The sequence below is a fragment of the Salmo salar genome, chromosome 13 (assembly GCF_965601325.2).
Source record: "Salmo salar chromosome 13, fSalSal1, whole genome shotgun sequence".
Taxonomy (NCBI): domain Eukaryota; kingdom Metazoa; phylum Chordata; class Actinopteri; order Salmoniformes; family Salmonidae; genus Salmo; species Salmo salar.
Window position 1 is genome coordinate 72,556,571 of NC_138303.1, and position 17,009 is coordinate 72,573,579.

Below are 17,009 nucleotides of genomic sequence, written 5' to 3' on the forward strand. Positions count from 1 at the left end.
CTCATGCTAGCTGTGAGTCATCAGTCACTCTTAAAGGGAAAGGCTTTCTTACAGGTGAATAAAACAGAAATTAATATATACTGAACAAAAATGAATACGTTACATGCAACAATTTCAACAGTTTTACTGAGTTACAGTTCGTATAAGGAAATGAGTCAATTGAAATAAATTCATTAGGCCCTAATCTATGTATTTCACATAACGGGGCAGGGGCGCAGCCATTGGTGGGCCTGGGCGAGCATAAGCCCACCCACTGGGGAGCCAGGGCCAGAAAATCAGAATGAGTTTTTCCCCACAAAAGGGCTTTATTACAGACATAAATACTCCTCAGTTTCAGCAGTTGTCTGGGTAGCTGGTCTCAGACGATCCCGCAGGTGAAGAAGCAGGATGTGGAGATCCTGGGCTGGCGTGGTTACACAGATCTGCAGTTGTGAGGCCGGTTGCATTTTAGAGTGGCCTTTTATTGTCACCAGCACAAGGTGCACCTGTGTAATGATCATGCTGTTTAATCAGTTGTTTAATCAGGTGGATGGGTTATCTTGGCAAAGGAGAAATGCTCACTAACAGGGATTTAAACTAATTTGTGCACAAAATTGGAGAGAAATAAGCTTTTTGTGCGTATAAAACATTTCTGGGATTTTTTATTTCAGCTCATGAAACACTTTACATGTTGCATTTATATTTGTTTTCAGTATAGAACTGTGGTTGAAAATGCTGTAATTCATGTTGTATTGTGCTGTAACTAATGACAACAGACTATAATTTAATGGGTTCAATTAAGAAAAAAAGTTTCTGATTGGGGTGACAAAATCCTACAGTACTTATCAAAAATCTATTGGATCCAATCGGATTACTTTTAGGATTCTGTTGGAGGTGATACAAAATATTGGATCGCGAGAATCATATAGGGTCCAATAATATTACTTTTGATTCCCAATAGGAAACAATAGAATTCTGATACCGGTTACACAAAAGCCTATATTTTAAATGTTTAACCTTTATTTGACTATGCAAGTCAGTGATGAACAAATTCTTTTTTTTATTTATTTAACTAGTCAAGTCAGTTAATTAAGAACAATTTCTTATTTACAATGACGGCCTACCAGGGAACAATGGGGTAAACTGCCTTATTCAGCGGCAGAATTAGATATTTTTACTTCGTTAGCTCGGGGATTCGATCTAGCAACCTTTAAAGGTTACTGGCCCAACGCTCTAACCACTAGGCTACCTGCCGCCCAATCATTTACAACGATGACCTACACCGGCCAAACCCGGACAATGCTGGGCCAATTGTGCGCCGATCTATAGGACTGCGAGAACCCTATAGGATCCAGTATGATTACTTTTTTTATTTCCAATAGGAAAAAAGTTATCCTATTGGAAAAAAATCACTAATAATCATATAGGAATTTTGTAGATGGAATACACCCAAATGTTCCATATTGCGTCTTTCTTAGCTTATGATGTCAGAGGGTAATAAGTGGACTATTACTTTATGCATATGCCACGCTATATGAAACAGCTGTTTTGATAGTTTGGCGCAGACGTTGTTAATTCATTTAGTAATACCGACGTTTCATAACCGTGTATATAGTCATGTCTCTTTAAATTCACCTCTAAAAATTCGTCGCGCCATGATCACATCAGGCATTTGTCCAATCAAACGAAAGATGTAGCCCTTTCGTGACAAGGAAGTACCTTTCCATTGGATATGTGTGCAATTACGTAGTTGTTTCTTTAAACAGGGGGTTGCAGATTGGTTACCCGAGTACCTATAGTTTGATGACATTTTACTTCTTATCAAGTGGCTTGGTATAGTGGACAACTGGGTCAGGTATGTAACTCTACAATATGATTACAATACATATTTGTTTATGTAAATGTATGAAATGTATGCATTCACTACTGTAAGTCGCTCTGGATAAGAGCGTCTGCTAAATGACTAAAATGTAAATGTATGTAGCTAACATTACAAATCAGCGATAAAGTTGTGCGTTTAGATGCGTTGTAGGACATTACATTGGGATTTGCCATGAGCGCATATGTAGAATGGGGATTAATGGCAATTAAGTCATATTTTTGGGGGGGTAGATAAGCTACAATGTGTTAGCACATATTACACGAATATCACTTATCTGAAACGTGTTCACGTATTATGATGTGATATGTTTTCAATTGATTCTGTCTATCTATAAAATAATGTACACAATGCAATTCACTTTTTTTGTTTGAGGCCAAATATGGTAGTGTGCTAAATGGGTACATGGGGCCTTTATTGATACACTTGTAAAAGTATGTAGACTATTTAATGAACACTAATTCATTCTATTGGATTGAGATGTCAAACCTACTTGGGAATGTATTCGTAATTTGTAGTGGGTTTCCTAGATCCTACATAGCCCAAGATGTACTCTTAAGTAGCCTACTGTTACTCCTAAAAGGTCCAAGGACCTATTGTTATTTTCAGAGGTAGACTGGCTCTGGCAGCCAACACAGCTTAATACTCACTCAAAATGTGAATCGATTCTCAATTGCAATACCTTTTTAGGAACATAAAGCCCTTTACTTTCATACCACATCAAAATACTTTCACAAATGCAAAATATACACTTACTGTACACTGTTTTAGCCGACTTTATCACAGTTGCAGCCATCAGTAATTTTCGGTGATAACAAACTCCCCCAGGACTGCCGCAGAAGAAATATCAGCCACACAGAGAAGCATGACATTGAACTATACTCAACTTACTAGAGTTTTCCCTCTTAGTTAACATTATCAACGTTTCCCTTTACTGTGGGAATTGTGATAAAATCAACGCCATATTAGCCACTTTCAATGCAACATACCGAAACAAAACAAACTATGCAAGAGATTTTGTTGTAGGCAGAACCCATTCGAGTAGGATTCTATTGTACTGAAATGCACGACTCAGCCCATACTCTACACAGACCGGTGCGGCATAACCAATCAGAGCTGCAGTAGACCTATATGCAAATAGACCATTGCGATATATGAATCTGTGCCATTCACTTTTAACTGGGCTGTGTTTACAGCATGAGCGGTCTTGAGTAGGGCTGTGGTGGTCATGACATTTTGTCAGCCGGTGATTGTCAAGAAAATAACTGCCGGTCTCACGGTAATTGACCGTTAATTAACATAAACACATTTAGCATCTCCTGGCTTCCACACATAGCCTACAAACCACTGATGCAGACCTTTGGAACATCTCCATTTGGAAAAAGTCTAATAAATCCATGTAATATAGCCTACACCATCACAATAAATGAATTATTAATTTTAGACGGGTCTAAAGAAAGATGATATGAAGAAAATGTAGTCTATTTAAGAAGAACAGAATAGCATACTCTGAGTTGTCCTTACGTTAGGTCCTGATGTGGCTATGCCATATAGCTGTGGGCTACACTAGTTCATTTAGCAGACAAGATTTGCTTAGGATTCCGTGGCATTATTTTATAGTATGAAGAATACAATTGAACATAGCTGAATATAATAGAAAGGATATTTTCTCCAAATGATTTGAGGGAGTGTGCACATGCGGCCTTCTCTGTGTCTGTGCCTTCTCTGTGTCTGAGCCTTCTCTGTGGTTTTGAGAAATGATTTGTCACTTGTGATTTGTGGGTAGGATAGGCTACTTGAGAGGAGGACTCTAGAAGGCTATGCTCAAAGCCATGACTTATCAACTTGGCAGATTCAGACATGGATCTTGTGCTGAATGTCGCCGACCACTATGTCCTCACCCCCTACGTGTACCCGTCGTCAGTAGCATTCCCCCAAAAACACCTACAGTACTAGGCCTGCCTCCCATTTATCATACTGTTATTTACTGTACGTTATCTGAGTTCTAGTAACACATAGGGCTGGGCGATAAGGCCAAAATCTCATATCATATATGATATTTTTCCAATTTTTGACGGTGTGACGTATTTGATGGTATTTGATGTTTTTGATTAATAAAAGTTCCACATTTTCTTTATGAGTAGTGCGTGACCCTAGGGTGGCAACACATATATTCTAAATTATTTCAATGGGTCTTTCTCCATTCGGATTGTTTTATACTTGGGGTGGCAGGTAGCCTAGTGGTTAACCCACTGCATTGGGCCAGTAACCGAAAGGTTGCTGGATCGAATCCCCGAGCTGACAAGGTAAAAATCTGTCGTTCTGCCCCTGAACAAGGTAGTTAACCCACTGTTCCCCGGTAGGCCGTCATTGTAAATAAGAATTTGTTCTTAACTGACTTGCCAAGTTAAATGAAGGTAAAATAAAATACTGTTCAATTCAACTTCAACTTGCATTTCCTGCACTCATTTGAGATCATTTCCACACTGCCACGTTATGGGCAAAAATACTAGGCGTTATTTTTAACCAAATGTTGCAATTGCAATTTAGATCAAAACACTTGGGTGAACTTTTGGAATCATGGAAATAGAATGTTTATTATAATTTATTATCATTATAATAGTTAGAATATAAATCTATAGTGGGCACTTTGAATACAGTGTTCTTTGACATGACAACGAATGAAAATTCCATGGACGAGTTATTGTGAGGGTAGGAACCAAAGTGATGTTCTGTGTAAATCTTTATTCATATAGCCAACATATTCATGCTTCGCCAATTCCTCTTTGATTTAGAAGATACTGTTGCACAAACAACATGCTGATTTAGGCCTCCACCAGCTAGCTACATTTGCTCTGACTCAGTACTTTTATTAGCTAGCCAGCTAACTAGAGATTAGTATTAGTGGTTAACACGATTTAGCTTAACTTGCTAAGAAAATACAAACTTTTGCAGATGTAATATTGTAATTATAGAACGCTAGTGGATATATATTAAGATCAAATTGGAAACAATATTGTTGTCATCAACAGTGTTGCATGTGCTGCATTGACCATGCAGACTGAACGCAAGTGTCTCGTGGTCAAACAACAACAAATGCGCTCCTTGAGTGACGGGGTGGGACTAGGTCTGTGTGGAAAGCGGCGTGGAGAGAGAGAACGGAGAGGGATGACTCAAGTAGCGGAGTAAACTATAAAAATGGACGTTACACACGGCATATCACATTTTAACAAACCAAACATTCAACTACATTTATAGAAGGTAAAGTAAAAACCCAAACCGGTCCATGCATCAATACCGGTATATAGTAAAATACAGTATACCGCCCAGCCCTAGTAAACCACTACTGTATATGTATGATGAAAATATGATTGATATAGCCTATAGATCTAACATTGACTAGTTGACTACCCACCCTGTCCATAAGCCATGTCCAGTTTACATGTCATGTGTCACTCTCAAGAAGTCAATTCTACCCACAAATCATTTATGACATTGTCTGCTACATCTGCGAATTTGTCACTTCTCAAAACCTGAGCCTTCTCTGTATCTGAGCCTTCTCTGTGTCTGAGCCTTTTCTGTGGTTTTGAGAAGTGAGAAATGATTTGTCACTTGTGATTTGTGGGTAGGATAGGCTACTTGAGAGGAGGAGTCTAGAAGGCTATGCTCAAAGCCATTACTTGTCAACTTGGCAGATTCAGACATGGATCTTGTGCTGAATGTTGCCGACCACTATGTCCTCACCCCCTACGTGTACCCGTCGTCGTGGCCTGAAGACGGGGCGCTGCGCCAGATCATCAGCCTGTTGGTAGTCACCAACCTGGGAGCCGCAGTCCTCTACCTGGGCCTGGGGTGGCTGAGCTACCACTTCATCTTTGACCACAACCTCATGAAACATCCACAGTTTCTAAAGGTATGTCCTTCTTTATAATACTCAATACTTGTAGCCTGGTCCCAGATCTTGTTAAACGTCACAACACCTGTAGGACTTGGCAAGAGAACACAAAAAGATCTGGGACCAGGCCACAATATAGTTGTATGCAGTTGAACTGCGACAAACTATATATTTTGAATAGCATCCAGGAAGGTTTATTGACATACTGTAAGGTTAGGCTACTACTTGAGTTGGCATTTGCTTCTTACTTCTTACTGGTTACTATTCTTTCTTCCCAAGTGTTTTGTCAATGATGGCGCCGACGGAGAAGGGCGACATCTTTCGAGTTCCAACCCGACTTTATTTAGTGATTTAAAAATGTAATTTCATTTTAAAAAATCTTTACTTTTTTTACAGAAAGTTCATACTATTATCACATATGACCGGCAAGCACTTCTAGACATCAGATCGACAGTTACTAACCTCGCTTTAGACTTCAAATCTGAAATTAAATTCCGACTCAGCTGTTCCCTTGTTCATACCGGACCCCATTCCTTTGTTTCATGGGCTACCAAAACGCCTCAGGTGTATATGTGGTAGAAAAGCCGATATCCTGTTGAGATTGAGACGAAAATAAGATTGACCGGCACTCCCCTCCGTTCTATTGACCAGTCACTCGAGAATAAGATGGATGAGCTTCGTTCAACCTGGGCCTGGAGTCTCCTATCAGAGAGACTTGAAAAGCTGCAATATTATATGCCTTGCAGAGATGTGGCAGGATGCCTATGTATGTAGAACTCAGTGGTTTCTCCATGCAGTGGCACGATCGGACGAAGGTAGCCTTGGGCAAGTCCAAAGGGGGAGGGGTGTGCCTCTTCACAAACAACTGGTGCTCTACTTCCAATGTGAAGCAAATCTCAAGCTTTTGCTTACCTGATATAAATTACATCATGTTAAGTTGGAGACCCTTTTATGTACCAAGAGTTCTAATCCGTAATTATCACGGCTGTCTACATCCCTCCACAAACCAATGCCACTTTGGCTCTCAACAAACTGTATGGGGCCATAAACAAACAAGAAACCGGTCACCTAGATAAAGTCTCTGCCCACCAGAAACAGTTTAACTATTGCGGGGAGACTTAAAACCTCATTTCTACAAACACATCTCCGGTGCCACTAGGGGCGCCAAAACTCTAGACAAATGTTATTCTACTCACAGAAACAAATACAAGGACCTCCCTTGTCCTCCCTTCGACAAATCTGACCACGACTCTATTGTCCTGCTTCCCGTTTACAAACAAAAGCTTAAACAGGAAGTACCGGTGGCACAATCAATACTGAAGTGGTCTGATGAAGTAGACGCAAGGTTACAGGACTGTTTTGCTAGTACAGACTGGGATACGTTCCGGGATTCATCCAATGGCATTGAGGAGTTTACCACATCAGTCATGGGCTTCCTAAATAAGTGCAGAGACGAAATCGTCCCCACAGTGACAATCCAAATGTATCCAAAAACCATGGATTCCGGACTGGGCAAAAGGCTAGAGCTACCACTTACAAGGAACGGGACACGGACATGGACGCAGTCGTGTAGAGTAGGTCACAAGGCTAAACTGAAAAATCTAACCTCTATCAAATAAAACGATGGCGGAACCACAAAGTACTTCTGTGCAAGGGTGTTTATTTACATAGTGATTCCGGAAGATAAACAGTACTGCCACCAAAAGTATACATTATGGGGACAGCTAAAACAGTGCTGCCCCATCAAAACGCCCCCCCCCCCTTTTGAACTGAAAGAGAGGCTCATTTTGTAGGGGAAGCCCCTTCCATCAGATCATACCAAATTCATTAATTAATTAAGCCATTATCAACATCAAAGCCTTCATTTTCCACTCAGCTCAACATATCATGAATTATATTAATTGAACCTTCGCAATCGGTTTATCATAATACTATATAGCACAATATAACACATTTACAGAATCCCATCAGTACTAACATGGTGTCTTCCAATACGCCCATTCATATGAACCCGCCATTCGGGACAGGCACTACAAAGCCCAGCCCAATTTCCATAGCTCGGGTCCTTTTTTCAGCATACCCGGAAGCTATAGAGACGGAGAGAGAGGAACAGGAACAAACAAACAGCGCACTCATCCATAACATTGATAAGTACAATAAAAGTCACTTCAATCAAATCAAAGTGTATTTGTCACATGCGCCGAATACAACCTTATAGTGAAATGCTTACTTTCAGGCTCAAACCAATAGTGCAAAAAAAAGGTATTAGGTGAACAATAGGTAAGTAAAGAAATAAAACAACACTAAAAAGACAGTGAAAAATAACAGTAGGGAGGCTATATACAGTAGCGAGGCTATATACAGTAGCGAGGCTACAAAAGTAGCGAGGCTACATACAGACACCGGTTAGTCAGGCTGATTGAGGTAGTATGTACATGTAGATATAGTTAAAGTGACTATGCATATATGATAAACAGAGAGTAGCAGCAGTGTAAAAGAGGGGTTGGGGGGGGGACACACAATGCAAATAGTCCGGGTAGCCATTTGATTACATGTTCAGGAGTCTTATGGCTTGGGGGTAAAAACTGTTGAGAAGCCTTTTTGTCCTAGACTTGGCACTCCGGTACCGCTTGCCATGCGGTAGTAGAGAGAACAGTCTATGGCTGGGGTCTTTGACAATTTTTAGGGCCTTCCTCTGACACGCCTGGTGTAGAGGTCCTGGATGGCAGACAGCTTAGCCCCAGTGATGTACTGGGCCGTACGCACTACCCTCTGTAGTGCCTTGCGGTCGGAGGCCGAGCAATTGCCGTACCAGGCAGTGATGCAACCTGCCAGGATGCTCTCGATGTTGCAGCTGTAGAACCTTTTGAGGATCTCAGGACCCATGCCAAATCGTTTTTGTTTCCTGAGGGGGAATAGGCTTTGTCGTGCCCTCTTCACGACTGTCTTGGTGTGTTTGGACCATTCTAGTTTGTTGTTGATGTGGACACCAAGGAACGTGAAGCTCTCAACCTGCTTTACTACAGCCCCGTCAATGAGAATGGGGGCGTGCTCGGTCCTCCTTTTCCTGTAGTCCACATTCATCTCCTTAGTCTTGGTTACATTGAGGGATAGGTTGTTATTCTGGCACCACCCGGCCAGGTCTCTGACCTCCTCCCTATAGGCTGTCTCGTCATTGTCGGTGATCAGGCCTACCGCTGTTGTGTCGTCTGCAAACTTAATGATGGTGTTGGATTCGTGCCTGGCCATGCAGTCGTGGGTGAACAGGGACGAGAGGAGGGGACTGAGCACACACCCCTGGGGAGCTTCAGTGTTGAGGATCAGCGTGGCAGATGTGTTGCTACCTACCCTACCTGCATGAAAGCTTGTCTGCGTATTCCTTATACCATACTGTTACTGATGGGAGGTAAGAATAATGTGTGTAATGTATGAACTGAGATCGCTAAGTTAACTTGTGGGTCGACCCACATTGCTAACGTAGCTGAAAACGGAGCAGGGAAAGTGAGATGAGTGAGTTTGCTGCCCGCGGCCAGTGATGGACTTCTCCGTTACAGACGCATACAAGAAATGCAAAAGGACAATATATGAGGAAGGTGGAATCCTGTTACACTGGCTCTGTCGCTTGTCGCAGGGCTTGCAGACATTAACAGATTTTAAAAAACATCAGACGCGATTAGGACACGCAGGTGTAAATATCAAAACAAACTCAATAAGGAGATGGCACGTGGGTATATGTTCCTAAAAGCCAATGAGGAGATGGGAGAGGCAGGACTTGCAGCGCGTCGAAAGTCAAAAATAGAACCAAGTTCTATTTTATCGCCTGGTCACCCAGACGCTTGCTGACACACGCGAGCAGTGTGGGTTCAATGATTGAATAACATGTATGTGTACATTTATTTTGCAACGCTCGCGAACGATACGTGTCCGGTCTGGTAAGCATGTGTGGTGTATCTGTTTTTTAAAATCTGATTCTACTGATTGCATCAGTTACCTGATGTGGAATAGAGTTCCATGTAGTCATGGCTGTATGTAGTACTGTGCGCCTCCCATAGTCTGTTCTGGACTTGGGGATTGTGAAGAGACCTCTGGTGGCATGTCTTGTGGGGTATACATGGGTGTCTGAGCTGAGTTTTAAACAGACAGCTCGGTGCATTCAGCTAGTCAACACTTCTTACAAAAACAAGTAGTGATGAAGTCAATCTCTCCTCCACTTTGAGCCATGAGAGATTGACATGCTTATCATTAATGTTAGCTCCCCGGATACTTTTAAGGGCCAGCCGTGCTGCCCTGTTCTGAGCCAATTGTAATTTTCTTAAGTCCCTCTTTGTGGCACCTGACCACACGACTGAACAGTAGTCCAGGTGCTACAAAACTAGAGCCTGTAGGACCTGCCTTGTTGATAGTGTTGTTAAGATGGCAGAGCAGCACTTTATTATGGACAGACTTCTCCCCATCTTAGCTACTGTTGTATCAACATGTTTTGACCATGACAGTTTACAATCTAGGGTTACTCCAAGCAGTTTAGTCACCTCAACTTGCTCAAATTGGGCTGTTCCACCTCAAACACAAGAAAGAGGATTTCGATATCCACCATCTAAAATTGTTCTGAAATCATTTATGTTGTTCAACAGATACGATTATCATTCCTGCAACATTTATTTTGTTGATTTATAATTTTATCTCTGAGAAATTAAGATAATTGATGCACCCAAATTGGCTATTTATTTTATTTATAGGAATCATATAATATTCAATAATTATATTACCTAACATCTGACTTTTTTTCTAACAATGAGTAAGACGAATCCAAAGAGCCATCCACGGAGCCTCTCCCTCAATGTCAGTAAGACGAAGTACAGTGAGGGAAAAAAGTATTTGATCCCCTGCTGATTTTGTACGTTTGCCCATATATATATACATAGCCCATCTATAATTTAGCCCTAACAACTACCACTTCCCCTACTGTATTTATTTATTTATTTTGCTCCTTTGCACCCCATTATTTCTATTTCTACTTTGCACTTTCTTCCACTACAAATCTACCATTCCAGTGTTTTACTTGCTATATTGTATTTACTTCGCCACCATGGCCTTTTTTTGCCTTTACCTCCATTATCTCACCTCATTTGCTCACATTGTATATAGACTTATTTTTCTACTGTATTATTGACTGTATGTTTGTTTTACTCCATGTGTAACTCTGTGTTGTTGTATGTGTCGAACTGCTTTGCTTTATCTTGGCCAGGTCGCAATTGTAAATGAGAACTTGTTCTCAACTTGCCTACCTGGTTAAATAAAGGTGAAATAAATAAAAATAAAATAAATATAAACTCAGCAAAAAAAGAAACTCCCTTTTTCAGGGTCCTGTCTTTCAAAGATAATTCGTATAAATCCAAATAACTTCGCAGATCTTCATTGTAAAGGGTTCAAACACTGTTTGCCATGCTTGTTCAATGAACCATAAACAATTAATGAACATGCACCTGTGGAATGGTCATTAAGACACTAAAAGCTTACAGATGGTAGGCAATTAAGGTCACAGTTATGAAAACTTAGGACACTACAGAGGCCTTTACTGACTCTGAAAAACACCAAAAGAAAGATGCCCAGGGTCCCTGCTTATCTGCGTGAACGTGCCTTAAGCATGCTGCAAGGAGGCATGAGGACTACAGATGTGGCCTGGGCCATAAATTGCAATATCTGTACTGTGAGAAGCCTAAGACAGCGCTACAGGGAGACAGGACGGACAGCTGATCGTCCTCGCAGTGGCAGACCACGTGTAACAACACCTGCACAGGATCGGTACATCCGAACATCACACCTGCGGGACAGGTCAAGGATGGCAACAACAACTTCCCGAGTTACACCAGGAACATACAATCCCTCCATCAGTGCTCAGACTGTCCTCAATATGCTGAGAGAGGCTGGACTGGTGGCTTGTAGGCCTGTTGTAAGGCAGGTCCTCACCAGACATCACCGGCAACAATGTCGCCTTTGGGCACAAACCCACCGTCGCTGGACCAGACAGGACTGCCAAAAGTGCTCTTCACTGACAAGTTGTGGTTTTGTCTCACCAGTGGTGATGGTCGGATTCGCGTTTATCATCGAAGGAATGAGCGTTACACTGAGGCCTGTACTTGTTCTGAGAAATGGCTATTCCATGTGAGAAACTGCCAAGAAACTGAAGCTCTCTTACAACGCTGTGTACTACTCCCTTCACAGAACAGTGTAAACTGGCTCTAACCAGAGTAGACAGAGGAGTGGGAGGCCCCAGTGCACAACTGAGCAAGAGGACAAATACATTAGAGTTTCTAATTTGAGAAACAGACACCTCACAAGTCCTCAACTGGCAGCTTCATTAAATAGTACCCGTCTCAACGTCAACAGTGAAGAGGCAACTCCGGGATGCTGGCCTTCTAGGCAGAGTTGCAAATAAAAAGCCATATCTCATACTGGCCAATAGAATTAATGATTAAGATGGGCAAAAGAACACAGACACTGGACACAGGAACTCTCTCTAGCTCTCTCTTTATTATATTTATATATATATATATATATATATATATATATACTGCTCAAAAAAATAAAGGGAACACTTAAACAACACAATGTAACTCCAAGTCAATCACGCTTCTGTGAAATCAAACTCTCCACTTAGGAAGCAACACTGATTGACAATAAATTTCACATGCTGTTGTGCAAATGGAATAGACAACAGGTGGAAATTATAGGCAATAAGCAAGACACCCCCAATAAAGGAGTGGTTCTGCAGGTGGTAACCACAGACCACTTCTCAGTTCCTATGCTTCCTGGCTGATGTTTTGGTCACTTTTGAATGCTGGCGGTGCTTTCACTCAAGTGGTAGCATGAGACTGAGTCTACAACCCACACAAGTGGCTCAGGTAGTGCAGCTCATCCAGGATGGCACATCAAGGAGCACTGCCAGAGCCCTGCAAAATGACCTCCAGCAGGCCACAAATGTGCATGTGTCTGCTCAAACGGTCAGAAATAGACTCCATGAGGGTGGTATGAGGGCCCGACGTCCACAGGTGGGGGTTGTGCTTACAGCCCAACACCGTGCAGGACGTTTGGCATTTGCCAGAGAACACCAAGATTGGCAAATTCGCCACTGGCGCCCTGTGCTCTTCACAGATGAAAGCAGGTTCACACTGAGCACATGTGACAGACGTGACAGTCTGGAGACGCCGTGGAGAACGTTCTGCTGCCTGCAACATCCTCAAGCATGACCGGTTTGGCGCTGGGTCAGTCATGGTGTAGGGTGGCATTTCTTTGGGGGGCCGCACAGCCCTCCATGTGCTCGCCAGAGGTAGCCTGACTGCCATTAGGTACCGAGATAAGATCCTCAGACCCCTTGTGAGACCATATGCTGGTGCGGTTGGCCCTGGGTTCCTCCTAATGCAAGACAATGCTAGACCTCATGTGGCTGGAGTGTGTCAGCAGTTCCTGCAAGAGGAAGGCATTGATGCTATGGACTGGCCCGCCCGTTCCCCAGACCTGAATCCAATTGAGCACATCTGGGACATCATGTCTCGCTCCATCCATCAACGCCACGTTGCACCACAGACTGTCCAGGAGTTGGCGGATGCTTTAGTCCAGGTCTGGGAGGAGATCCCTCAGGAGACCATCCGCCACCTCATCAGGAGCATGCCCAGGCGTTGTAGGGAGGTCATACAGGCACGTGGAGGCCACACACACTACTGAGCCTCATTTTGACTTGTTTTAAGGACATTACATCAAATTTGGATCAGCCTGTAGTGTGGTTTTCCATTTTAATTTTGAGTGTGACTCCAAATCCAGACCTCCATGGGTTGATAAATTGGATTTCCATTGATTATTTTTGTGTGATTTTGTTGTCAGCACATTCAACTATGTAAGGAAAAAAGTATTTAATAAGATTATTTATTTCATTCAGATCTAGGATGTGTTGTTTAAGTGTTCCCTTTATTTTTTTGAGCAGTATATATATCCGGATATATATATATATATATACATACATACATACATACATACATACATACATACATACATACATACATACATACATACATACATACATACATACATACATACATACATACACACACACACACACACACACACACACACACACACACACACACACACACACAGTATGTGTTTTATTTATTTATTGGAATTGATCCCTGATCTCAGATCATTGTTGGTCCTCAGAACCAGGTGCGGCGGGAGATCAAATACGCCATGACCTCGCTACCCATAATCAGTATACCCACTGTGGCGCTATTTTTCCTTGAGGTCAGAGGATACAGCAAGCTCTATGACCACGTCGAAGATTCTCCCATGGGTAAGACAATGCTGCGTTCACCGACGCTGGGACTGTAATGTAATGTTTATACTGTTCATTTTGTTAGGCAACTTTGTCTAACAGGATTGTCATTATGATGCTAATGGGGGTTTGTTTTTTCAGGCTGGCCCTTTGTGCTTCTCAGCATGATTTCCTTCTTGTTATTCACGGATGGGTGCATCTATTGGATTCATCGGTTTCTTCACCACAAGAGTATTTACAAGGTGAGCATTACAAAGTCTTGTTACCAATGGGGAATTGTGCTACGGGGTAGGTCCCTTTCACTGTCAATTGAAAGTGGATTGTTGCTCTAGAAGTGATTTTGGTGATCTACAGTTACAGATCAGTCCACAACGACAGACAAATCCTGCATATTAAGTCATATCATTCTGCTCATTTGTCTCATTTGAGATTAAGGCAGTTGACATTTTCTTAATGTTGATTAACAAATGTGCAGTTCTTCCCTTACATTCTTTGGCATACATGTATTTGCTAAGAACCTGTGTATGTAATGTACGGAGCTAGAACAAAGCCAGTGCTATGTCTTCAGTACCAGTGTGTGTGTTATCGTCTGCTGGTCCTATCCTCAATCGCTGGCACACTTGAAAGTGATCAAACGGGGCCATATGTTTTATATGCTATCTGTTCCTCAGCAAATATGTTCTACATTCAGTTCCTTTTGAATATGGTTCACTTGAATTGATCATCTCTGTGGCATGTTCCCTCCCCTCAGCACTTCCACAAGCCGCACCATGTGTGGAAGATCCCCACCCCGTTTGCCAGCCACGCCTTCCACCCGCTGGATGGCTTCCTGCAGGGTCTGCCCTACCACATCTACCCCTTCCTCTTCCCTCTGCACAAGGTGCTCTACCTGGCCCTCTACATATTCGTCAATATCTGGACTGTGTCTATCCACGACGGTGACTACCGCGTGCCCGGACCACTACAGGAGGTGGTCAACGGGGCGGCCCACCACACGGACCACCACCTCTTCTTCGACGTCAACTATGGCCAGTACTTCACCCTGTGGGACCGCATTGGCGGGTCTTACCGCAACCCCTCAGTACTCGAAGGGAAGGGCCCCCTCGACTGCATTCGTAGACTGACTGCCGAGGGGAAGATGAGCACTAATGGGGCTAATGCCAATGGGCACATGAATGGGCATGCTAACGGAAGCGGTGCAAAGGGTAAGGAGGAGTAGTTGATACATGTGGTGTAGTGTCATGATGAATGAGTTCTTAGTTGATAAAGCTACGCTAGGTGTCATTGATAAGGAATAGCTCACATACTGCTTCACACATTGGTTGTTTTCATTCATTATCCCATTATAAATAATCAATCTACAGTTGCTTATCTTTAACTGTCCCTTTATTAATCTTTCTCATTGTTTCAATGCTAGGGAAAGGGAGGAGGCAAGAATGTCTTGACATTTCACTGAAAAGCACTGATATACTGAATATGTGGGTGATAAAACTGTTTGGAACCTAATTTCAGTTTCTGCATTTGCCACACAAATACTTAATGAGAATTTAATTTTTCATTGGGATGACTAGCAGGGAAGACCAAAATCACCAAGCTATTCTCATAGTCATAGGCTACAGAAACCTAGCAGGCCTCTCACCATTTCCTGGGTTGTCATCATTGACTTGAGAAATAATTGCTTATTTTAATGAAGTTCATTGAGTGCATGCTGATTGTGCCTGTTTGGAGGTGTTGTATGGATTTTTTGGGGGGAATGTCTGAGGGGAGGTGACAATGAAATAGGATGTCTAGTGCTGATTAATGCAAGAAAATGAAAATGCATCATGTTCCTACAACCCCTATGTACTATAAGATATTAAGGTTGGAGTGGTTAATGGCAGAAACTGTGATTCTACACACCATGACTAGTCAGATTTGGTCATGCTCATATCCAGTAGTTAACCCTCTGGGACTTTTCTCCAACAGGATAAAAGTAACACGTCTATGACGAATGGAAGTGTGTGTACTTGAATGTTTTGCATTTTAAAGCAGACATATCTGGGGAATAAAAGAAAAGTCAAAAAAAAAAAAAAAAAAGTGGCTGTCCATTTGGAAGTTGAACAAAGTGAATCCTATTGTATGTGGACACATGTCCATGTACACTAACCTTATTCCATCGGCTACTTACTGTATGTGCTGCAGCCAACTCTTTTTTTTATTGCATAACCATGTATGATAGAAGTTGGCGACAACACTCACAGATGGAATGAGGCAATGTGTACTGTAATGCACATAATCTAGTTGTAAATAATTGATGTCTGTAAATGGAAGGGAAATGTTTTCATGGATATTTTACAATTTAGTCATTTAGCAGATGCTCTTATCCAGAGCAACTTGAGTTGAGTGCCTTGCTCAAGGGCACAGACAGATTTTCCACCTAGTCTGCTCAGGGATTTGAACCAGCGACCTTTCGGTTACTGGCCCAATGCTCTTAAGCACTAGGCTACCTGCCACCATGGATACCCGGGAAAATATATTGGTCGTTTTCAATATAACAGTAGTGTGACTTTGTTCTATCCTATTTTCTCAATAAACATGGAAACTAATATGAAAACGTCTCTGTTCTTTTATTTAGAGTGTGCAGGTGGCAGAAAACAAGTAGTTCTACCAGTGTCTGACAGAGGCCACTTTAAACTTTTGAATCTCCAGTGACGGAAGCAGAGTTTGAATTTGGAACTTGAAATCTTATCAAAGTCCTGTGAAATCATCCATTTGAAAGTGCTAGAAAGGACACAATTATATCACAATATCTGAGAAGCAATATCTGTTAACCCAAACAGTTTGATTTCATAAATGAATATTTGTGTTGTCTCAAACCTCTTAAGGATCGGACCCTTTTTTTCAATTTTTGCATAAAATGACATGCCCAAATCTAACTGCCTGTAGCTTAG

General features: G+C 42.0%; 1 protein-coding gene and 1 non-coding gene across 3 annotated transcripts; both read left to right on the forward strand.

Moving 5' to 3' along the window:
• The first annotated feature begins 1,668 nt into the window (after window positions 1–1,668).
• On the forward strand, window positions 1,669–16,672 carry sc5d (sterol-C5-desaturase). Of its 2 annotated transcripts, none has more exons than XM_045692178.2 (5): window positions 1,669–1,834; window positions 5,554–5,771; window positions 13,947–14,097; window positions 14,221–14,321; window positions 14,831–16,672. In XM_045692178.2, the coding sequence occupies exons 2-5, from the start codon at window positions 5,562–5,564 to the stop codon at window positions 15,296–15,298; spliced, it is 930 nt and encodes a 309-aa protein (XP_045548134.1). In that variant the 5' UTR covers window positions 1,669–1,834; window positions 5,554–5,561; the 3' UTR covers window positions 15,299–16,672.
• On the forward strand, window positions 14,562–14,701 carry LOC123726263 (small nucleolar RNA SNORA57). Its single transcript, XR_006758654.1, has one exon. It is a non-coding gene; the product is annotated as a small nucleolar RNA SNORA57 (small nucleolar RNA).
• Window positions 16,673–17,009: the final 337 nt, after the last annotated feature.